Genomic DNA, 23,666 nt, shown 5'->3' with positions numbered 1-23,666 from the left:
CCAGCATTACTGAGAACACGTGCATGCTCGGTCACACTGAGCGTACATGTGCGTTGGTGTGCGGAGGGTTAACGCTCACTGGATCGATAGCTATATATTACAGATGAGCGGTTTATTGCCCCTGACGCTCCCTTCACCTCTGTTGTGTTCCCTGCCCTCCATTTCACTAGTGTAATTGTTTATGACCCTCTGATTTGTTTGTTCAGCGCCTGCTCTCTGTTATCTAGAAAACGGCAATAACGTGGCACCACAGCAGCAATAATGTACGATTTGGAATGATCATTTTATGATAAATTTCTGCGACTTTCTACCAAACTGTGTCTGCGTCTGTTTGCTGTCAGTGAATGGAAACCTTCTTACCTCTACCCTGTAGAATGCATGTTCAGCCATTTCCTCACAATCGTCGTCTTCTTCTTCTTAAAATCCGCAAGATGCCCAATAAATCCCCCGTGATCTGCGCTGACTCCCGAGCGATCCGTCCGGCTGCAGAAGCAGAGGAGGGTGGTGTTTCGCCTCCTGACTTTATCCTCTCGTTCCCCCCGCAGGCTGGTGACCGGATTGTGCGCAGTGAATGAGCGCCCCGGGGCAGACCGCCAGGATGGTGCAGCCCAACGAAGGCTCCGGCAGCAGCTTCACCCCGCCGTGCACTGGAGGGTCGGGAGACATGTCCTTGGGGAGGGCTGAGATCGTCCCCCCTGAAATATGTAATCACGAGGCCTTCCAGCGCCTGAGGGCTGAGAACCAGGATCTGCAAGGTGAGAACGTAGCCAATAGCAAAACGGCATCACACCGTGTGTCACATTACAGCACGCCGTGTACATTCCCATACTGATATCATGCACATGCCGCCTGCTTAAAGGGATTTTCCATTACTATGATACAGCCATCACTATCAGCTCAGTAGTGGTCCGGCACCCACACCCCCCACAGATCAAAATATTACCAGCTCTGGTAGCTGCCGAATGGGGGTCCGAGTCTTGAAATACCCTACCGACTACTTAACTCGCCATGCAGGAGTGAGTATGGGCTGAAAAGTCCGCATACCACTGTCTGTGAGACCTATAGACTTACTGTGGAGCCCCTACACCCTGCTGATCACTCCTGCAGGGGTCATTCACTTTGCACATATTTTGAGCAGTCAGTGGGGATGTCCGGACCTGAACCCTCCATAGTTCAGTAGCTTGGTGGAGCCCTTATTATACAGTACAGACCAAAAGTTTGGACACACCTTCTCATTTAAAGATTTTTCTGTATTTTCATGACTATGAAAATTGTAAATTCACACTGAAGGCATCCAAACTATGAATTAACACACGTGGAATTATATACTTAACAAAAAAGTGTAAAACAACTGAAATTATGTCTTATATTCCAGGTTCTTCAATGTAGCCACCTTTTGCTTTGATGACTGCTTTGCACACTCTTGGCATTCTCTTGATGAGCTTCAAGAGGTAGTCACCAGGAATGGTCTTCCAACAACCTTGAAGGAGTTCCCAGAGATGTTTAGCCCTTGTTGACCCTTTTGCCTTCACTCTGCGGTCCAGCTCACCCCAAACCATCTTCATTGGGTTCAGGTCTGGTGACTGTGGAGGCCAGGTCATCTGGCGTAGCACCCCATCACTCTCCTTCTTGGTCAAATAGCCCTTACACAGCCTGGAGGTGTGTTTGAGGTCAATGTCCTGTTGAAAAATAAATGATGGTCCAACTAAACGCAAATCGGATGGAGTAGCATGCCGCTGCAAGATGCTGTGGTAGCCATGCTGGTTCAGTATGTTTTCAATTTTGAATAAATCCCCAATAGTGTCACCAGCAAAGCACCCCCACACCATCACACCTCCTCCTCCATGCTTCACGGTGGGAACCAGGCATGTAGAGTCCATCCGTTTACCTTTTCTGCGTCACACAAAGACACGGTGGTTGGAACCAAAGATCTTAAATTTGGACTCATCAGACCAAAGCACAGATTTCCACTGGTCTAATGTCCATTCCTTGTGTTCTGTAGCCCAAACAAGTCTCTTCTGCTTGTTGCCTGTCCTTAGCAGTGGTTTCCTAGCAGCTATTTTACCATGAAGGCCTGCTGTACAAAGTCTCCTCTTAACAGTTGTTGCAGAGATGTGTCTGCTGCTAGAACTCTGTGTGGCATTGACCTGGTCTCTAATCTGAGCTGCTGATAACCTGCGATTTCTGAGGCTGGTGACTCCGGTAAACTTATCCTCAGAAGCAGAGGTGACTCTTGGTCTTCCTTTCCTGGCGCGGTCCTCATGTGAGCCAGTTTCTTTGTAGCGCTTGATGGTTTTTGCCACTGCACTTGGGGACACTTTCAAAGTTTTCGCAATTTTTTCAGACTGAATGACCTTCATTTCTTAAAGTAATGATGGCTACTCTTTTTTCTTTACTTAGCTGCTGTTTTCTTGCCATAATACAAATTCTAACAGTCTATTCAGTAGGACTATCAGCTGTGTATCCACCAGACTTCAGCACAACACAACTGATGGTCCCAACCCCATTTATAAGGCAATAAATCCCACTTATTAAACCTGACAGGGCACACCTGTGAAGTGAAAACCATTCCCGGTGACTACCGCTTGAAGCTCATCAAGAGAATGCCAAGAGTGTGCAAAGCAGTCATCAAAGCAAAAGGTGGCTACTTTGAAGAACCTAGAATATAAGACATATTTTCAGTTGTTTCACACTTTTTTGTTAAGTGTATAATTCCACATGTGTTAATTCATAGTTTTGGTGCCTTCAGTGTGAATGTACAATTTTCATAGCCATGAAAATACAGAAAAATCTTTAAATGAGAAGGTGTGTCCAAACTTTTGGTCTGTACTGTATATGACTTTTTTTTTTGTAAATGATATTAACCCTTTAATGTGCCGCTCTGTTCACATCTGCATCAATGCCTCTTTCACAGACTTTGTCCAGTCAGACTGGCATATTCCTCAGCATAACCTGATTGACCCCTCTACAAGTCAGTGGGGTCCGTTGTGTGACTGATCTAGCACAGCATTACAGCTTCTGTTCTGAAGGGAAGCAAATGTGAACACTGCCTCAGCTTCTTAGTGTACTGTCCCCTTATTTCTAACCGGTGCTTAGAGGGTCCCTGTGCCTTTAGTGGCGGCGTATCTCTGTCGCTCTACCGAAAGTGGGGGCAGGTGTCTATCACTCTACCAGGAGTTGGAGCGTGTCTCTGTCACTCTGCCAGGAAGAGGGGGGCTTGTCTGTCGCTCTACCAGGAGTGGGGGGTGTTTGTTGCTCTACCAGAGAGTGGGAGCGTGTCTCTGTCACTCTACCGGGAAGTGGGGGGCTTGTCTGTTGCTCTACTGGGAAGTAGGGCGTGTCTCTTTCGCTCTATCGGGAAGTGGGGGGCTTGTCTGTCACTCTACCAGTAGTGGGGGCGTGTCTCTGTCGCTCTATCGGGAAGTGGGGGGCTTGTCTGTTGCTCTACTGGGAAGTAGGGCGTGTCTCTTTCGCTCGATCGGGAAGTGGGGGGCTTGTCTGTCACTCTACCAGTAGTGGGGGCGTGTCTCTGTCGCTCTACCGGGAAGTGGGGGGCTTGTCTGTCGCTCTACTGGGAAGTGGGGCATGTCTCTTTCGCTCGATCGGGAAGTGGGGGGCTTGTCTGTCACTCTACCAGTAGTGGGGGCTTGTCTGTCGCTCTACTGGGAAGTGGGAGCGTGTCTCTGTCGCTCTACCAGGAGTGGGGGCGTGTCTCTGTCGCTCTACCAGGAGTGGGAGCGTGTCTCTGTCGCTCTACCAGGAGTGGGGGCGTGTCTCTGTCGCTCTACCAGGAGTGGGAGCGTGTCTCTGTCACTCTACCGGGAAGTGGGGGCGTGTCTCTGTCGCTCTACCAGGAGTGGGGGCGTGTCTCTGTCGCTCTACCAGGAGTGGGAGCGTGTCTCTGTCGCTCTACCGGGAAGTGGGGGCATGTCTGTCGCTCTACCAGGAGTGGGGGCGTGTCTCTGTCGCTCTACCGGGAAGTGGGGGCGTGTCTCTGTCGCTCTACCGGGAAGTGGGGGCGTGTCTCTGTCGCTCTACCAGGAGTGGGGGCGTGTCTCTGTCGCTCTACCAGGAGTGGGAGCGTGTCTCTGTCGCTCTACCGGGAAGTGGGGGCATGTCTCTGTCGCTCTACCAGGAGTGGGGGCGTGTCTCTGTCGCTCTACCAGGAGTGGGGGCGTGTCTCTGTCGCTCTACCAGGAGTGGGAGCGTGTCTCTGTCACTCTACCGGGAAGTGGGGGCATGTCTCTGTCGCTCTACCAGGAGTGGGAGCGTGTCTCTGTCGCTCTACCGGGAAGTGGGGGCGTGTCTCTGTCGCTCTACCAGGAGTGGGGGCGTGTCTCTGTCGCTCTACCAGGAGTGGGGGCGTGTCTCTGTCGCTCTACCAGGAGTGGGAGCGTGTCTCTGTCGCTCTACCGGGAAGTGGGGGCGTGTCTCTGTCGCTCTACCAGGAGTGGGAGCGTGTCTCTGTCGCTCTACCGGGAAGTGGGGGCGTGTCTCTGTCGCTCTACCAGGAGTGGGGGCGTGTCTCTGTCGCTCTACCAGGAGTGGGGGCGTGTCTCTGTCGCTCTACCAGGAGTGGGAGCGTGTCTCTGTCGCTCTACCAGGAGTGGGGGCATGTCTCTGTCGCTCTACCAGGAGTGGGGGCGTGTCTCTGTCGCTCTACCAGGAGTGGGGGCGTGTCTCTGTCGCTCTACCAGGAGTGGGAGCGTGTCTCTGTCACTCTACCGGGAAGTGGGGGCGTGTCTCTGTCGCTCTACCAGGAGTGGGAGCGTGTCTCTGTCGCTCTACCGGGAAGTGGGAGCGTGTCTCTGTCGCTCTATTGGGAAGTCGGGGTGTGTGTCTGTGTCTTTTCTGAACTCGTTTCTGTCAAACTGTATACAGGCGCTAACAGAGAACTGAAATGTTAGTTCTAGGCAGACAAGTAGTAGAACAATGGTAGAAGCAGTGTTTCCTGGGAACAAAAGAAAATTCCAGCACCTATAGTGCTGGCAGAATGCTGATGAAGGCAAACAGCCAAGTTAAAGAGTATGAAAACCTGGACAGTTCCTGGACATTCTAGACTTGTTTGTGCATCAGAAAGTGTTAGACCTTTTGGGGGGATGGCAGTAAGGCTGATCTGCTGCGCAGGTGTTAGGACCGTTATGCTCCCCGTGTACCGCCCAGTGCAGGGTCTGAGACGCATTCCATTTCTTCTCTCCCCCCCCCAGTGGCTCTGGAGCAGAGTAACACCATGCTCAGGAAGAGGCACGGCGAGATGCTGGAGTTTCAGGAGACGCAGAGGAAAGAGCGCGAGTTCATCGCTTTCAAGTTCAGTGAAGCCAAGAGCCTGGTGCTGAGGTTATCGGCCGAGCGCGACTCCCTGCAAAGTCACCTGGAGGAGGCAAGAAAACACCTATCCGAGGCGACAGCGACCAGAGAAGACGAGGCCATGGCCGAGGGACCCTCCGAGGTGACTGCCCGCTTCTTCCTGCACCTTCATGCTCCTTACACCCTTGGATAGGCTGCCATGTAATACGTAGCGGGGACTCTCCCCGGGCTGTGGGCTTCCTGTACAGTAATATCCGTGCCCCGGCCAACACACTGGGTCCTGAGCTGCTCGTTCCCACCCTCCATGGTCTCTGCACCGTAGTCACACCATAGCATTTTCTCCATGTTGTGTCGCTCCGCATTGTGCCTGGGGTTCGCTGTTTAAGGCTCTGTTCACACTGTAGGCCTCCACTATACGAGAAGCTGTGACAAGTCTCAGCCTATAAGTTATGGAAACCCACAGTGCTAGTGTGGATGGAGCTTATAGGACCCCCATATACATTAATACCCCTATCTAAATCTAACATGTATGGGGGCGCTTCTTCCCTCAACATCGTTGTCAAATTTTAGCGCAGCAGCAGTAATGTCACGTCTATAGTAATTGACCGCTGCAGCCAATCATGAAGAAAAATATTTAAATTGTTATCCGGTGTGGGTGGTCCGTATGTCCTGTGCTGCTCCGCTGGGTATAGTAATAAAAGCACCTAAGGGAGTAGTGAATGCTTAGATGACCTGTTGGGGGCGCTGCCGCTATCCTCCGCTCTCTCCTCGGCTCGGCCCCGGCCTGACTGCTGTGCTGTGTGTCATTAGGCTAACAGCCCTGGGACCTCTATGTCCTCCTGTGAAACTCTGACCCAAAGTATGTGCGAAGCGCTGAGAGGGCCAGCACGAAATCACGCGGGGCCACCCCGAGCCGAGCAGGTGAGACCGCACGTCTGTCAGCACCCAGGTAATAGGAGCTGGCCGCAGCCAATCAGTGAGTGGAGCTGAGTTAACTGCTCAGCTGTAAGACATTGGTAGGCCCCTTTAAGCGAATGCAATGCATGACATGGCCTATAGTCGGGTGGGGCGCTGTTTCTTAGGTTTCAGCCACTTTTTCCCAAATCCCGTCATCCATGATTCTGTCTTGGGAGCAGATGTTGCTGCCGCTCAGTGTTTTTTGTTTTTTTTGTGTATGGTGCCGTCTTCTTCCTTCCCCCTTGTTGATGGATGTCTTTCTGCTGAATGATATCCTAAAGGAATTGCAAAGGTTGATGGAAGCAAACCTGACCCTGGAAAAGGAGAGGCATCGGATGATGAACTCGGCAGCTACACATGGGGTCAGACTGCGGGTGAGGGAGACGTACTCGCGCCCGCCAGCTGCCATCTTCATCCCTACTGTCATCTAATGATTTGTGCCTTACTGTTGCAGGAGGAAACTGAAGTCCGGAGCGTTCCAACAGAAGTCGATTTCCTGCAGGGGGTTGGGGACAGGTAGGTGACCGGCTTTGGGGGGATTTACCCCCTTCAGCATTGCCTCCTCTTGTTCACCCCTCTCTCTATATCTGTTACTTATAGAAAAGCAAGAGCTGAGCAGGATCTCAAGGAGAAGCTGCTGGAGGCCGAGACACTGTGAGCGCCCTTAATGTGTATTGTGCAAGACGAAAGGAGCTGCTTTCTTGCAGAAACACTGCCACCCCTGTCAAGAGGTCTGTTATGGTATTGCATCCCGGAGTGCAATACTTCACACAACCCTTGTGCAAGAAAGCGACTCCTTTGTTTTCTAATTCTTGGGTAGTTTTATGGTTTTGGCTCCGATCCTGCGGGAGGGTGATGGGGATTGCCGCTGGGCGAGGGGCTGGAATGCCAGGGGGTCTCTCCAGGTTTCCCCCCTAGTTTATATGTCTTGTCACTTCTCACTTTTCTGCAGGAATTCTCAGCTGCAAGAGCAGATGAAAGAGCTGAGAGAGGAGGTGTCGCATCTGACGCTCCACCTGAGCGAGCAAGGGGAGGACGCGCAGAGAAAACTGCAGGTACAAAGACGTGGCCGAATTGTGATCATTGCAGAAATATTGGCACCGCGGTGGCAGCAGCACCAATCTTTGTGATCATCTCTAATCTGTGTGTCTTAAAGGGGCCGTATGATATTAGAATAAAACCATACAGCGCCACTCCTGTCCGCTGGCAGCTCGGCCTGTGGGTGCAATGCATGACTACACCTTTAGACAGGGGTGGCGCTGTTTCTCGGGAAGGTGGAACGCTGTCCTACATGACATCAAGCCTGGCTTGGTACCATACAGATAGCTGGCATCTTCCCGTAGGCAGAGATGGAGGCTCGGTACACAGATCGGTCACTCACAGCCTGTATTCTGTATTGTCAGCGGATGCAGGGCGTTGCTAAAATTCTCTTTTACCTTCTAGTTACTGACGGAGGAGAAGATGTCAGTAAAAGCCCAGGTAACGTCCCTTCTCGGGGAGCTACACGAGAGCCAAAGGAGTCTGGAGGTTTCTACACAGCAGAAAAAAAAGGTGGAGGAAAGGTAAGGAACTAATGGAGACGAGTGGAAGACGGTGGTCCTTAAAGGGGTTGTCTCGTAAAGAGGATGAACCCAGTCAGTCCGTGCGTTACGTGGTCAGTAGAGATAAGAGAATCAGTCCATGGCCGCCAGACGGGGCTTCCCCATACCTGCTCAGAGTCCGCTGCGCCTCTTCTGTTTTTTAGCACTGACGTGACCGCTGGATCAGGGCTCTGCAAATTTAATCTGTCATCTCTAATGGTCAGCTACTCATCTGACTGTCCGATATGCAATGCTACATATAACCTGCAGGGGAAATGTGTGGACCCCTGGATGGCACCTCATTGCTTCCAAAAGATGTGCCGGAACCAATCCGATGTTGTCTGGGAAGGCCCCCTTTAGGGAAGGTGTTCTTTTAATGAGACATCCCCTTTTACAGGATGTAGCAGTGTGTGCACACTCGCATTGTAACCTCCGTCTCTGGTTTTGTAGCCTACAAAGCGCACAAGCGCAGCAACGGGAATGGGAGGCTCAGATGAAGCAGCAGGTCCTCCAGCTGGATCAGAACCGATTGCAGATGCAGAACCTGGAAGCCGCGCTGAAGATAGAGAGAACCAACGCCAGAGAAGAGATGTAAGTCATCCAGTAATTCCAGGGGGTGCAGGATAAGGAATCCGGGACCGTGCAAAAGTTGTAAAGGGAATCTGGCCCCCCCCCCCCAGACGTATATGACCTATTAATATGGGCATACAGGTGATCGAAATGTTACACTCGTCCTACCTGTATGCCTCATGTTAATGGTCTTCTTGAGAAATCTTATATTCTTTCCTTATGCTAATTTTTTCTTCCGGGCGTGTGGTGCCTGGTAGAAATCCCTGCTTCCCTCTTCATTATAATATCGCCCACCTCCCATCAGCGTCCGTTCTGGTGCAGGAATGTCGCGCCTGCGCCCTGCACCCCCTCCACAATACATACCTCTTCCTCCCTTCTATGGGCACTGCATTCAGGGATCTTCTGTGCCGGTGACCTCCGTGTCAGTGACCTGCGGCGTGTGCAACGATAAGGTGCTCTCCCCACTTCCTCCCTGCATAGTCATCGCCATGTTCACATGGTTCCTAGTGATGACTGTGCAGGGAGGGAGGGAGTGGGGAGAGCATATTATCGGCGCGCACACCGGAGGTCACAGTGACTCGCCTGCGCAGAACATCTCCTCAGGTGTGGGAAAGAATGCTGCACAGTAAGAAGTGTTCAGATTAGGAGAGTTAATAGTGTTATCAATTAATAAAATGCAAAGTGAACGAACGAAAGAGAAATGTAAATCAGAATTCGTCTTCATCAGTTCCTCTTGGTAAACTCGCACACGGATTTTGCAACAACTCGGTGGTTCCACATATCTTGAAGAAATAACCACAGATCTTTTGTAGACGCCTCCATACTTACCCATACTGATGAGTGAACTTGCTGGGATAAGGGGCTAACCGAGTGACTTCGGCGTGCTCGAAAACTGTGTTTGAGTCCCCTCGCCTGCATGTCTCACAGCTGTTCCGACAGTTAACAAGGGTATTACCCTTGGCATTGCATAAGTTGACAGGCTGCAGATCTCGACCAGACGCTTGTCGATTATTATTACTACTTTTTTAACCCACAGTACATACATCTCACACACTGTAAGGCCATGTTCACACCATCCTTTTTTTCATGCGGAATCGCCGCGATTTTCCCGCTGCGGGTCCGCAGCTGTTTTCCATGCAGGGTACATTACAATGTACCCTATGGAAAACAGGAACTGCTGTGCCCACATTGCGGAAAATCGCGAAAAAAGCCGCGCTGAATAGCCGCAGTAAAAAAGAAGTACCATGTCATTTCTTTTTGCGGAACTGCAGCGGTTCTGCACCCATAGACCTCCATTGTGAGGTCCAACCCGCAGTAAAACCCGTAGATGAAAAAAATATCTGCGGGTTTTCTGCGGTTTGTGGTGCAGAACCGCTGCAGTGTGGCTGCCCCCCCGTGCCCCAATCCCACCCCCACCCCCCGTGCCCTCATCTCCCCCCCTTATACTTACCCGACCTCCCGGTGTCCGTCCGGCCGTCTTCTCCCTGGGCGCCGCCATCTTGCAAAATGGCGGGCGCATCCGCAGTGCGCCCGCCGAATCTGCCGGCCGGCAGATTCGTTCCAAAGTGCATTTTGATCACTGAGATAGGTTATATCTCAGTGATCAAAATAAAAAAAATAGTAAATGACCCCCCCCTTTGTCACCCCCATAGGTAGGGACAATAAAAAAATTAAGGTTAGAATAGGGGTAGGGTTAGGGTATTTTCAGCCATTTTAACCCTAAAAAACCTCCTAGAAAACACACAGACTCTGCATAGAAAACTGCATCAAAAAACGCACCAAAAAAAGGACCTGCGTTTTCTGCCAAGAGCTGCGGTTTTTAGTCCTGAAAAAAAAGGAGGGAAATCAGGAACGTGTGAACATAGCCTAAAATTCCGGCAGATTTTACGTAAACGAAGAAAAATCCTCTTTGTTTTTGCACCCTGGGAACTTAAATTCCAAAGAGTTTTTTGTAAAACTGTATGGCCATTTGCAATTTAAAGGGAACCTGTCAGCAAGATTGTGTACAGTAATCTACAGTTAGCAATCTGCATTATGAATTCCTAATCCGAGCACCACATGTAGACCCCCCCACAGGCCGCCCCGGGGCACAAGCATATCATTAACTCAAAACTGAAAATAAAGATTAATCAACAACCACAAGACGGATTTCATCACCAGGTATCATTGTAATCAGTATAACGGCGCCGACCTGACACTGTCTGCAGATGACTCAGCCCAATCCTGCTGACAGATTCCCTTTTACCAGCACACTGCTGCACCTTGGACGTGGCATGAACAATCACAAGAACACTTGGACCCAATCTTTGGCTCACAGTTTGCATCTCGCCGTGCGTAAAAGGGCCTTACAACGAGAGCCAATCGGACTCACTGCCTTCATTATCGGGCTCGTTAGCTGAAATCTGCTTGTATAATCACATGCAGCAAGTCGTAAACCACCCATGTACCAGCTTTAGTATTTACAAGGTCTTATGGTACCGTCACACTAAGCGACGCTGCAGCGATACCGACAACGATCCGGATCGCTGCAGCGTCGCTGTTTGGTCGCTGGAGAGCTGTCACACAGACCGCTCTCCAGCGACCAACGATCCCGATGTCCCCGGTAACCAGGGTAAACATCGGGTTACTAAGCGCAGGGCCGCGCTTAGTAACCCGATGTTTACCCTGGTTACCATCCTAAAAGTAAAAAAACAAACGCTACATACTTACCTACCGCTGTCTGTCCCCGGCGCTTTGCTTCTCTGCTCTGGCTGTGAGCGCCGGGCAGCCGGAAAGCAGAGCGGTGACGTCACCGCTCTGCTTTCCGGCCGCTGTGCTCACAGCCAGACCAGAGAAGCAGAGCGCCGGGGACAGACAGCGGTAGGTAAGTATGTAGCGGTTGTTTTTTTTACTTTAACGATGGTAACCAGGGTAAACATCGGGTTACTAAGCGCGGCCCTGCGCTTAGTTACCCGATGTTTACCCTGGTTACCAGTGAAGACATCGCTGAATCGGTGTCACACACGCCGATTCAGCGATGTCTACGGGGAGTCCAGCGACGAAATAAAGTTCTGGACTTTCTTCTCCGACCAGCGACAGCACAGCAGGGGCCTGATCGCTGCTGCCTGTCACACTGGACGATATCGCTAGCGAGGACGCTGCAACGTCACGGATCGCTAGCGATATCGTCTAGTGTGACGGTACCTTTAGGCTCTAAAAGGGTGGTATGAAATTCGAAAACACAGTGGCTGCATTCTAGGAACAGCACCACATTAGTCTACAGGTTGTGTCTGGTACTGCAGGCTTTGTTGGCATTACCAGATTTTCTACCCACGTCTGATTTAAAGGTTAGAGCTAGGGAGCGCGATAAACAATCAGCCAAAATATAAATGGGACAGATTAGAAACTTATTGCACAAAAAAAATGCAGGTTTACATCAACTATAATTGTATGCTTAAGTCTTATGTGCAGGTATATTTATGATAGAGCCTGTTTAAAATTTTTTTTTTTTTTTTTTTTTTTAAGTACCACTGAATTAAAGGGAAAGACCGGAATTAGAAAAACATGGCCACTGTCATCCAATAACAGTATCTGGTTGTGTGCGGTAGGGCAGATCAGCCCCATTCACTTCAATGGAACTGGGCTGCCTTACCAGAAGAAAGCGGCCATGTTTTACAGATTCCGGATCATCCCTTTAACGAGACCCTTTCTACATGTGGCCGTCCTGTTGTTCCAGGGGATTCCGTTCCTTTTCTTCCGAGTGTGAAGGCTCCTGGCTGTCCTGCTGCTCCGCCTGCATTACCCTCTTCTGCTGAGGAGTTTTTACAAGTTTTGCAAATTCTTCCCATTTTTGACCCACGTTGATAAAGTTGTCATTCTTTTAAATGCACAAGAGGGGAAAAAAAAAATCACTATATACTGCACCGCACCATGGTGAGGGGTCCGATCGCACATTCATCACTCTGGTTGCACACAGAAAAAAAAAAGTGCCATGTGTATCGCTATTGCAGCGCTGTCACATTTACTTTAATCAAACCGAGCTGCATTACCAGCCACAGCCTGTAGCTAGGTGTGGCACTATTTGTGCACAAAAAGCAGCTAATATTTCACCCCATTAATAAAAACCTACACAATGGTGCTGAACACGGTATCACAAATGACTTATCACTTCATAGATTTGTGCACACTTAATTTTATGGTTATTTAGGGTCTTATTGTTTTTGGGGATTGGCTCGTTGCAGTACCCTAAGGGCTGCAGTATGATCCCATTCACCTGTGATCTATGCCGCTGACACATGAGCCGAGACCATATCACCCTAGGCTGAAGTTTTTGCCAAAATGCTGCGGCAGGAACAGACTAAAATAAAAAATGAATCAGCCATGTTCAGAAGCACTGTGTAATACCATACTTCTCCAGCGGAGGAGCTGCAGCGAAAGTGAACAGCTTGTCAAACTGAATGTTGTGTATCATACTCATGGAGGGGGACATAAAACATCACAATTTCTCCTCTCTAGGAGGAAGTTGGCCCAGCTCCAGTCCGCGTATCACAAATTATTTCAAGAATACGACGACCACATCAAGAAAAGCATCCCTCATGAGAAAATGATAAAAGTGAGTACATGCCGACCCATCGCGCCGTAGCCTCCTTTGCTTGGAACGTCTGGACTTTTGTAATGTCTGTTGCATTTTAGACGTTGCAAGGACAACTTCAAGAACTGACGCAGCAGCTGCAGGAGGCGGAAGAGGCGCTCGTAGCCAAACAGGAACTTATTGACAAGCTGAAGGTCGAGACCGACGAGAAAAAAAGTCTGAAGGAGACCATCTCTGTGCTGAAGGCCCAGGTCAGCCATCGCAGAGGGGCGACACTTAGTCAGGGGTCAGGCCCTGGATACCAACTTTTTTTTTTTTTTTCTTTTTTTTTATCCTTTCCAACACAGGCAGAAATATTTCGGTTGGACTTTCACACGGAACGTGAAGCTCGAGCGAGACTTCATGCAGAGAAGCAGGAGCTGCAGGAACAGCTGGATGAACTACTGCGAGAAAGGTGGAGGAATGAATCTGAGGGGGCCAGGTCCCCGGTTATTGTTTTCCCTGCTGCGGTGGTCACAGTCTGGTAACACTGTCTGTTCTTTATAGGACTAGGATCGAAGAGATGAGGAACAGACATATTGATACCTTACGGCAAAGCATGGGCGGTGAGTATTAGCCTGTATGCAGCATGTCTGCCTTTCACCCCTTTTACTCTGGACCAAGTTTCATTCTTTCCTCCCCTTCTGCCTAGAGTCATAAAACTTATTGATCTATAAATATAGTTGTGTGAGGGCTTGTTTTTTTTTTTCCTTTTTGTGAAATTATTTGTGGGTTTATTTTATTACAACTTATGGTTGGGAGGGGAAAAATGAAGATCTAGGTACTCACCGTAAAATCTTATTCTCTGAGCTTTCATTGGGGGACACAGGAAGCTATAGGGTGTATGCTGCTGCCACTATGCACAAAAAAGTTAGGTCCTCCTCAGCAGTATACACCCCACCGACCGGCACAAAGCTGATCAGTTAGGGAGAAAGCAGCAGGAGAAGCAAGAAGAACAAACACAACGAATGTAACCAAAACCAACCAAACCCAATACAAGAATAAACAAGGGCGAGTGTTGTGTCCCCCATGAATACTTAAGAGAAAAAGATTTTACAGTGAGTAACCCAAATGTTAATTTCTCTCCTCATTGGGGGACACAGGAAACCATGGGATGTCCAACAGCAGTCCCAAGGGTGGGAAAGGAATAATACCCTCAAGTCAGAGCTCAGGCCACTGCAGCTTGCAGGACCTTTCTGCCAAGGTTCGTATCCGATGAAGCATGGATGTGAACCCTGAAGAACTTGGCAAATGTATGAATGGAAGACCATGAAGCAGCTTTGCAGAGCTGCAAGGCTGACGCCTGGTGACGGATAGCCAAGAAGGTCCTCACCGAGTGGGCAGTGTGTGCAGTGATCCTCAGTGGGCGCACACTGCCTCTTGGTCGGTAGGCTTCCAGAATCAGAATGGCAGAACGGACCTTGTGAGCAATGGTAGACGTGGAAGCCGGGAGACCCTACCGTGGACTTTCTGCAATGATGAACAGAGAGAATCTGTACGCCTGAAAGTCTCGGTCCTGGACAGGTAAAAATGGAGTGCTCTTACCAGGTCCAGTTTGTCTAGTGACCAAGCTCAAGGTTGAGAGGGGGACGGACAAAAAAGGAGGCACGATGGCCTCATTAAGCTGAAATGTGGAAACCACCTTGGGAAGAAAGTATGGAACCAGACGTAAAACAACGTAAGGAGAATGACAGAGCACTGCAAGCTGATACTAACGTAATAGAAATAATAGTGACCAGGAAGGCAGCCTTCTAAGAAAGGAATGTGGAAGAGCTCTCATGCAGTGGTTCAAAAGGAGACTCTTGTAGGATGTCTAGCATTGTATTAAGATACCAGGGTCTGCTGCAGGCTCATAGGGAGGAATGGAGTGAGCAACTCATTGATTGTTTTGAGCTGTTGGGCAAACTGCAAGATTCCTTTGGAAAAGGATGGAAAGGGCAGATAATTTTCCTTGAGAATTAAGGGACAGTCTGGACTCCAGACCCAACTGTAAGGCTATGTGCACACGTAGAATGGTCCACTGCAGCTTTTTCCGCAGCGGATTTGATAAGTCTGTAGGGCAAAAACGCTGCGTTTTTGCTGCGGATTTACTGCGTTTTTTTCTGTGGATTTCACTGCGGTTTTACAACTGCGGTTTTCTATAGGAGCAGTTGTAAAACCGCTGCGGAATGTAAACCGCTGAGTTCCCACGTTTTTTTCCGCAGCATGTGCACGGCGTTTTTGTTTCCCATAGGTTTACATTGTAATGTAAACTCATGGGAAACTGCGGATCCGCAGCATTTTCCGCATCGTGCGCACATACCCTAAAAAGGACAAAATGTAAAACCACTGGAATGATCAGATTAGCTTCACAACAGCAAAATAAATCTTATACGGTGGTAGATGTGAGAGGATTACGGCTTCCTTGCTTTAATCATGGTCTGGACCACCTGATCAGAGATGCCAGCCGACTTTAGAATAGTGGCGTCAACAGCCATCCCGTTAAATCGGAGTAAGAATTCTGGTGGAAGCGGGGCCCCTGTGAGAAAGTCTGGAAGATTTGAGAGTTTCCAGTGAGTGGATGCAAAAAAAATAATTCTGTGTACCAGGGTCTTCGGGACAGACTAGTATGATGGGTACTCCTTCAGCTTTTATCTTTTTGACTGCCCTGGGGATTAGCGGTAGAGGTGAAAACATATGAGAGAGAGAACTGTGCCAAGGAAATTGCTAGCACAACAGATCTGATCGCTAACTGGCCCCGAGATCTGGATACGGACTGAGGAACCTTGTGGTTGAGTTTGGACACTGTCAGGTCAAGTCCGCCATCTGAGGCAGATCCTGTGAAAGACTGATGGGATCAGTGACTGTTCGCCAGCAGCGAGACATTCTCAGCTGACAGTCTGCAGCCCAATTTTCCACTTCTGGGATGTGTACCGCAGAGATTGCTGGAACATTCAGCTCAGGACTGGATCAGAGCGACCTCCGACATTACTGTCCGGCTTCCAGTTCCCCCTTGGTGATTGACATATGCCACCGCCATGGCATTTTTTGACTGGACTCAAATCGCATAACTGTAGAGAAGTTCCTGCCAATGGAGCAGAGCAAGAAATATTGCTCCTAGTGCCAGAACATTGATTGGAAGAGACCATTCATGAGCGGCCCATCGACCTTGGCCTGTTAAATCCTGAAATACGGGTGCCCAGCAGAGTAAGTTGGCATCCATTGTCTCCATCTTCCTACGAAACAGGTAGGAAAGGGCTATTGAGATGAATTAACGAGGAACATTCTCACCTTCCCAGGAACTTCTTTATCCATGAGGGAATTGAGACAATACGTTCCAGGGAACAGATCAACTCTTCCTTCTAGCAAGATGAGACAGGTTGAAGAGGACGCATGTGAAATGGAGCAAACGGGACTGCTTCCAGTGAGGCAATCATCTTGCTTAGTACGCTCATGCAGAAGCCGAGGGAACAAGGTGAACTGCCTCAAAGAATGAATCCTGCACATGAGCGTTAAAAACTTTTCCTTGGGTAGGAACATTTTTTTGCTTGGGCTGTGTCTAAAAGCATTCCCAGAAAAACAATACGTTGATCCGGTATCAGACAACGTTGCAGTTTTGATAGCCCAGATGAGAAAGGGTGTCCACAGTAATATGTAGACTCTCCTGGCATGCCGAGGAGATGCTGCCTGCTGAGAATATAGTCTAGATAGGGGTGACAAGAATGCCCCTGCTGCGCAGAATGGCTGGAAATGGGATTCCAGAATTGTGAAAAGAAGGAACCTCTGGTGCGGAGGGAATGTGCAAGTTGGCATCCTGAGAGTCCACCGAGCAGAGGAATTCCTCTGGCTCCCTGGAGGCCATTACCGATTGAAGGGACTCCATCCTGAAGTGACGAAGTCGCACATACCTGTTTAATAATTTGAGATCCAAGATGGGACGAACTGAGCCATCCTTCTTTGGAACCATGAACAGGTCTGAATAGAAACCTGAAAAGCTCTCTCGTGTTGGAACGGAGACGATGACGCCGATCTTGGAGAGTGAACAGAGCCTTGAAAAACCCGGGGACGAATGAAGCATTCTTTGGTGGTTGGGACTTGAAAAATCTAGAGTGTAGAAGACATCTCGGACCCAGGTGTCATTTACTACAGATATCTATTCGTCTTGAAATTAAAAGGAGTCTGCCACCCACCCCAAGAGTCCTCCCAGGTAGGAGCAACTCATCATGCCGAGGAGAATCTGTTGGATCCTGTTACGGGTGGCTGGCTTTGGTGTGTACATAGACGCCCCCTGTCATGAAGATCCTGAATCCTTCTTTGCAAACCAGTGATGGAAGATGGACATCAAAGGACTTGACTGGCAGGTGATTGTTCCGTCTTCCTACCCTGCACGACTTGCTCGGAGGGCGAGCTGGCCAGGTGTAGTGGCAAGGACCAGTCTGCCTATCTTCAGGGAGGATACCCCAAACACTCTTGATGTGTTAGGGGGGGATAGAGTCCTGCTTGTTAAGACATAAGAGGGTACAGTAGTGACTCAATCAGTGGGGGGAAGGGGAGTGACAACCACTCAGTCGCCTAGATCACAAGCTGAATCTGAAAAATAGAAATTATTAGTAAAACGACAACCTAAAAAGATAGAAAACAGGGCCGAGAGCAGCCCCGCATCCACCTCCTACTGACGCTAAGCTGAAACTGATTAACCTAGTGCCAGTCCGTGGGGTGTACACTGCGGGGGAGTTACAAACTTTTTTTGTGCATAGTGGCAGCAGCATACACCCATGGTTTCTTGTGTCCCGCAATGAAGCAAGAGAGAAAAATAAAACTCCATCTTTTTTTAGGATCTTGTTCTTTCCACTTTTACTGAGTGGTAAAAATGACCTGACAGCCCGATTCTGCTGATTACTGTGATTCCAACCTTGGGTAGGGTTTTCAGTGGATCTAGCAGCTGGCGCTACTGTCCTAAGCAGTCTATATGGGCATGTAGGTCATAGGAAGCTGAACAAAATGAGACCTTTATATCTGCAATCCGACATCTTATTCCAAAGAAATCCACATTCTTTATGTAAATGAGCTGTGTCTAGGCCATAGATCTTAACAGCTCATTTACATATTGAGAAAAAGAGGGATTTTTGGTTCTTACCGTAAAATCTCTTTCTTGGAGCCTTCATTGGGGGACACAGGTAACCATGGGTGTATGCTGCTGCCACTAGGAGGCTGACACTATGCAAATAAAGAAATAGTAACTCCTCCCCGGCAGTATACACCCTCCGACAGGCACCAGGCAACTCAGTTGGTGCAAAAGCAGTAGTAGGAACAGTAATATAAAACTCAACCTATATACCAACCCACAACAACGGCACGTTGGCCAACACGGTACAACTTCAAGGGAGGGTGCTGTGTCCCCCAATGAAGGCTCCAAGAAAGATTTTACGGTAGGAACCAAAAATCCCTCTTTCTTTCTCGCTTCATTGGGGGACACAGGTAACCATGGGACGTCCAAAAGCAGTCCCTAGGGCGGGATATTCTGCAGAAAAAGAGGAGTTAGGTCGGCCGGTCAGAAACCGCCACCTGCAGTATCCTCCTACCCAGGCTCGCGTCCGCAGAAGACTGAGTATGCACCATGTAGAATTCTACAAAGGTGTGAATGGATGACCACATTGCGGCCTTGCAAACCTGCGAGGCCGAAGCTTGGTGACGAAGTGCCCAGGAAGCTCACACAGCCCGGGTATAGTGAGCTTTCACCCCCGAAGGAGGCCGTTTGTTTTGGACACGGTATGCCTCCAGAACCGCCGAATGGATCCAATGAGCAATTGTGGACTTAGAGGCAGGGAGCCCCTTTCGACGCCCTTCCGAGACAGAGCATCGGCCTGACGAAAAGAAGTAGTTCTGGAGAAATAAATCCGGATAGCCCTGACCACATCCAACTTGTGAAGAGATTTATCCAAGGGATGAACAGGGGAAGGGCACAAGGAAGGGAGGACAATGTCCTCATTGATGTGAAAAGCCGAAACTACCTTTGGTAGAAAAGAAGGAACCGGTCGAAGAACCACCTTGTCCTGGTGCAGGACTAGAAAGGGAGAATGACAGGATAATGCCGTCAACTTCGATACTCTTCTAATGGAGGTGATGGCGACCAAGAAGGCTATGTTCCAAGATAGAAGTGAGAAGGAAATGTCCTGAATTGGTTCAAAAGGCGCACGCTGGAGGGCGTCTAACACGAGGTTGAGATCCCAAGGCTCGATAGGAGAATGATAAGGGGGAGCTATATGAGCGACCCCCTGGATAAAGGTCCTTACCTGAGGAAGGGAGGCCAGGTCTCTTTGAAAAAGGATGGACAGAGCGGAAATCTGACCCTTCAAGGTGCTAAGGGAAAGTCCCGAATCGAGACCTGCTTGAAGGAAACTGAGAAGGGATGAAAGGGAAAAGGTCATAGGAAACAGACTGTTGTCCTGACACCACCGGAAAAAGGCCTTCCAACATCTGTGGTAGATACGCGAGGAAGCCGGTTTTCTCGCTCTTATCATAGTCTGGATGACACTGAGAAAAACCCACGTCCTTCAGGACCGTGGCCTCAACGGCCATACCATTAAATTCAGTGACCGAGAATTCGGGTGGAAGAGGGGCCCCTGCGAAAGAAGATCCTGAAGTCTCCACAGAACGTCCGATAGCATGTTCACCAGTTCCGCATACCAGGCCCTGCGAGGCCAATCTGGTGGTACGAAGAGCACGGGGACCCCTTCCGACTTGATCTTTTTTATGACCCTTGGGATCAAGGGGAGGGGTAGGAACAGATAAGGCATCTGGAACTGGGCCCACGAGATCACGAGAGCGTCGCATCCAACGGCCATCAGATCCCGAGATCTGGAAATGTACTGGGGAACCTTGTGGTTTGCCCGGGAGGCCATGAAGTCGACATCTGGGACGCCCCACCGCTGGTAAATCTGGCTGAAGATTGAAGGGACCACTCGCCCGCCATGTTCCCCTGGCGACTTAGAAAGTCAGCTTTCCAATTGTCCACCCCTGGGATGTGGACGGCTGATAGAGAGGGAACGTGACCCTCCGCCCAACGCAGAATTTTTGCCACTTCCATCATGACTTGTCTGCTGCAAGTCCCTCCCTGGTTTATGTAAGCCACGCTGTGGCGTTGTCCGACTGAATGCGGACAGGTTTTCCTGAGAGGAGAGACTCCCAGCGGATGAGGGCTAGGAAGATGGCTCTGATTTCCAAGAGGTTGATAGGGAGGGACGCCTCCTGAGAAGTCCAGCGGCCCTGGGCCGTGAGGTGGAGAAAAAACGCTCCCCAACCTTGGAGGCTGGCATTGGTGGTGATAACCTGCCAGCAGGGAGGGAGAAATGACCTCCCGCGCAGAAAGGAGGTGGACAGCGTCCACCAAGAGAAAGACTTTCACCCTGGGAGAGAGGCAAAGCGGGCGGTCCAGGGAAAGTGGGTTCCTGTCCCAGGCAGCCAGAAGGGCCAGCTGGAGGGCACGAGAGTGGAACTGGGCATAGGGGACCGCTTCCATAGAAGCGACCATTTTCCCCAGAACCCTCATGGCCAGGTGGAGGGACAGAGGGTTCGGGCCCTTTGGTGCTCTGACACGACGAAGAGAAAGGAACTTCTCCTTGGGGAGGAAGACCTGAGCCTGAGATGTGTCGAATTCCATGCCCAGGAACTCCAGACGCTGGGTTGGAATCAAGGAAGACTTCTGGTAGTTGATTATCCAGCCGAGGCAAAGAAGCGTGTCCAGAGTAAGCTGGAGGCTCTGGCTGCAATCCCGACGGGATGAACCCTTGATCAAGAGGTCGTCGATGTATGAGATTACCAGAATCCCCTTTGAACGCAGAATGGCTTTGACAGCTGACATGACCTTCGTAAAGACCCTAGGAGCAGACGCCAGTCCGAAAGGGAGAGCCGTGAACTGGTAATGAAGTTCTTGGATCGCGAACCGGAGGAATCTCTGATGCTGTACGCAAATAGGAACGTGTAGGTACGCATCCCCGATGGCCACGGAACACAAACTCTCCCTGTTCCATTGACGCGACCACCAAGCGTAGAGATCCCATCCTGAAGTGCCGAATCCGGAGATGGCTAAGAACAGATGAAGCCGGCCTCCCACCTTGGAGGGATTTCTAGGTGGGGGCGACCCATCATTTATTAGAAAACCTGTGGCCACGAGGTCCAGATGGTTTTGAGGGGTGGCTCTTAGCTCTCCAGCGCGGGGGAGGCCTGAAAGAAGGCTTCCTCCGGTCTGCTTGTGAGGAAGACCGACCGGTCCTGGTTGGGGTTTCCTGCGGAGGCAAAGGACCAAAAGGGACGAAAGGACTGGGGGCCCCTCCTGTTGAAGGAACGTTTAGGCTTGGACTGGGGTAAGGAGGTACTCTTACCACCCATAGCGTCCGAGATCATTTGATCCAACTGCGTGCCTAAGAGTCTAGAACCCTGGAAGGGCAGACCAGTGAGGGATTTTTTTTTTTTTTTTAGAAGCAGGATCTGCGTTCCACGCTTTTAGCCAAAGAACCCAGCGAATGGCCACAATGTTACTGTTAGCCCTAGCCGAGCAGGCCACCGCATCAAGGGAGGCATTCATGAGATATTTACCCGCGAGAGAAATCTGATCTGCTAAATCCGGTTCCTCAACAGGAGCAGAGGCCAAAATGCCTCTGCGCAGGGTTTTGGCCCAGGCTGACACAGCTTTCGCTACCCATGTAGAAGCGAAACTAGGACAGAAGGAGGCTCCAGAAGCCTCAAACACCGATTTGGCTTATGCCTCAATTTGTCTGTCCGTGGGGTCCTTAAAGTGACTGTCACCTCCTCCAGCCGTTAGAAACTAAAAGAGCCACGTTGTGCAGCAGTAATGCTGCATTCTGACAAGGTGGCTCTTTTAGTTATTGGTGCAGTCAAAGCAGAAATAAAGCGTTTTATAATTTCGTAAAAATACCTGTCTTTAGACAGGGAGGCAGGTCTTAACCCCCCTGCTGCACACGCCACACTGCCTTCACTCAAAGCTTCTTCGGCGCCGCCCCCTCCGCGCTATTTTCCAATCAAATCCGGCGCCTGCGCGGTTTAGTTCTGCCAGGGGCTGGCGCAGTGAGCACTGCCCGTCTGACCTCAGATGCAGTCTTGCAGACTGCGCCTGTGCGGCCACCCAGCTTGTGAATCCCAGCCCCGCAGTGTGTTATGCATTATTCACTGTGCGGGGCTGGGATTCACAAGGTGGGTGGCCACACAGGCGCAATCTGCAAGACTGCATCTGAGGTCAGACGGGCAGCGCTCACTGCGCCTGCCAGAACTAAACAGCGCAGGCGCAGAATTTGATTGGAAAACAGTGCGGAGGGGGCGGTGCCCGGCGCCGAAGAAGATTTGAGTGACGGAAGTGTGGCGTGTGCAGCAGGGGGGTTAAGACCTGCCTCCCTGTCTAAAGACAGGTATTTTTGCGAAATTATAAAACGCTTTATTTCTGCTTTGACTGCACCAAAAACTAAAAGAGCCACCTTGTCAGAATGCAGCATTACTGCTGCACAAGGTGGCTCTTTTAGTTTCTAACGGCTGGAGGGGGTGACAGAGTCCCTTTAAGAGAAGCCGCGTCCGGAATAGACAGAACCGTCTGAGCAGATAGCCTGGACACAGGCGGGTCGACCTTAGGAGACTCGGACCATTTGCTGACAAGATCGGAGTGAAAAGGGTATAAAATGTCCAGCCGTTTCCTGCCAGGGAAACGCTTACCAGGGTTTTCCCAGTGTGTAGAAGTAGTGTTGTTGAACCCGACGTCCGCCTGCGAGGAGGGGGAATGGGCAGATAGGGGTATCCCGGTGTGGTCCGGTGAACTGGAAGTGGATCTAGATAGGGTCTTTTTTTTCTTTGTCTCTTTTCTCAAGTCTGCCTCTGTGAGGGTCTTGGACAGGTGCGAGCGAATCGCCGTGTGAGGCGTTAGTGGCACTGGTGGCATTAGAGAGAAGCGGGATACGTTCAAGTGCCTGGACCAGGGACTGAGACATTTTAGTCAGGTCTGACACTGATTGAGACATTGCAACAGCCCACTCATCCCGAGATCTGGGAGCCTCCTGAGGGGCTGACATGGTGGGAGGAACGCAGGACAGGCAGAAAGGAGAAGGCTGACCTGAGGCCCACTTTTTCTTACAGTGAGTGCAGGCGTAGTGGATGACTGTAGTGGAATAGCCTGGAGCGGGGTCGGACATAGGTAGAGATATTACCTTGTCCAGGTGCGGAGAAGTACTGCAGGGAGGAGTAGAGCCCGAGAGAGCAGTAGCGCCGAGCCTACCGAAAACACAGTGGCAGCCGCAGAAGTCTGTGTCCCCCAGGGATCCTCGTGTCCCACGCGATGTGAGGAGACGCTGGCAGGAAGATGAAGTCGGCCTGTGGAGCGCGGGAACAACGCGATGAGGTGGGCGTGTACAAGCGCCGAAGGGGAGAGAAGAAGAACGCCCCCGAGAGACTCCTGGCCGCGGGGATGCAGGGCGGGACAATGCCGCAAGGGGGCGTGGTGAGCCGGGCGCCAAAAGGCTGCCTGTAGTAAGAAAAAAATGGCGCGCACCCGAAGGGGTTTGAAATAGAAGGGGGGGAAAATAAAGGATGCCTGCCGTGTGGCGACCGAAGCGACGCGAGAATAAAGGTGACTCCATAGAAAGCAGAGGCCCTCCTAAGAGATC

General features: G+C 50.4%; 2 protein-coding genes across 13 annotated transcripts in view; one reads left to right on the top strand and one right to left on the bottom strand.

The window, feature by feature from the left end:
• Window positions 1-496, bottom strand: part of G6PD (glucose-6-phosphate dehydrogenase) — a 30,869-nt gene extending 30,373 nt beyond the window's left edge. Inside the window, exon 1 of the mRNA XM_069748276.1 lies at window positions 361-496. The gene's annotated coding sequence lies outside the window, so the exon portion shown is untranslated. The remainder of the gene's footprint in view (window positions 1-360) is intronic.
• The window catches only part of IKBKG (inhibitor of nuclear factor kappa B kinase regulatory subunit gamma), a 32,445-nt gene that overhangs the window by 6,263 nt on the left and 2,516 nt on the right, over window positions 1-23,666 (top strand). For 4 of the 12 annotated variants that reach the window (XM_069748282.1, XM_069748280.1, XM_069748281.1 and 1 more), the window contains 13 exons: window positions 546-755; window positions 5,208-5,449; window positions 6,118-6,228; window positions 6,546-6,638; window positions 6,719-6,780; window positions 6,865-6,918; window positions 7,217-7,319; window positions 7,708-7,826; window positions 8,295-8,435; window positions 12,909-13,005; window positions 13,086-13,235; window positions 13,332-13,438; window positions 13,531-13,589. In XM_069748282.1, the coding sequence (XP_069604383.1) occupies window positions 572-755; window positions 5,208-5,449; window positions 6,118-6,228; window positions 6,546-6,638; window positions 6,719-6,780; window positions 6,865-6,918; window positions 7,217-7,319; window positions 7,708-7,826; window positions 8,295-8,435; window positions 12,909-13,005; window positions 13,086-13,235; window positions 13,332-13,438; window positions 13,531-13,589 (1,522 nt within the window). In that variant the 5' untranslated portion in view covers window positions 546-571. The remainder of the gene's footprint in view (window positions 1-545; window positions 756-5,207; window positions 5,450-6,117; window positions 6,229-6,545; window positions 6,639-6,718; window positions 6,781-6,864; window positions 6,919-7,216; window positions 7,320-7,707; window positions 7,827-8,294; window positions 8,436-12,908; window positions 13,006-13,085; window positions 13,236-13,331; window positions 13,439-13,530; window positions 13,590-23,666) is intronic. The other 8 variants (XM_069748285.1, XM_069748288.1, XM_069748287.1 and 5 more) reach the window with 3 other exon arrangements.

This window comes from Ranitomeya imitator, chromosome 2 (genome assembly GCF_032444005.1).
Source record: "Ranitomeya imitator isolate aRanImi1 chromosome 2, aRanImi1.pri, whole genome shotgun sequence".
NCBI classification, from domain to species: domain Eukaryota; kingdom Metazoa; phylum Chordata; class Amphibia; order Anura; family Dendrobatidae; genus Ranitomeya; species Ranitomeya imitator.
The sequence above is the reverse complement of the archived record's forward strand: the minus strand, read 5'-3'. Positions and strand labels throughout refer to the sequence as shown.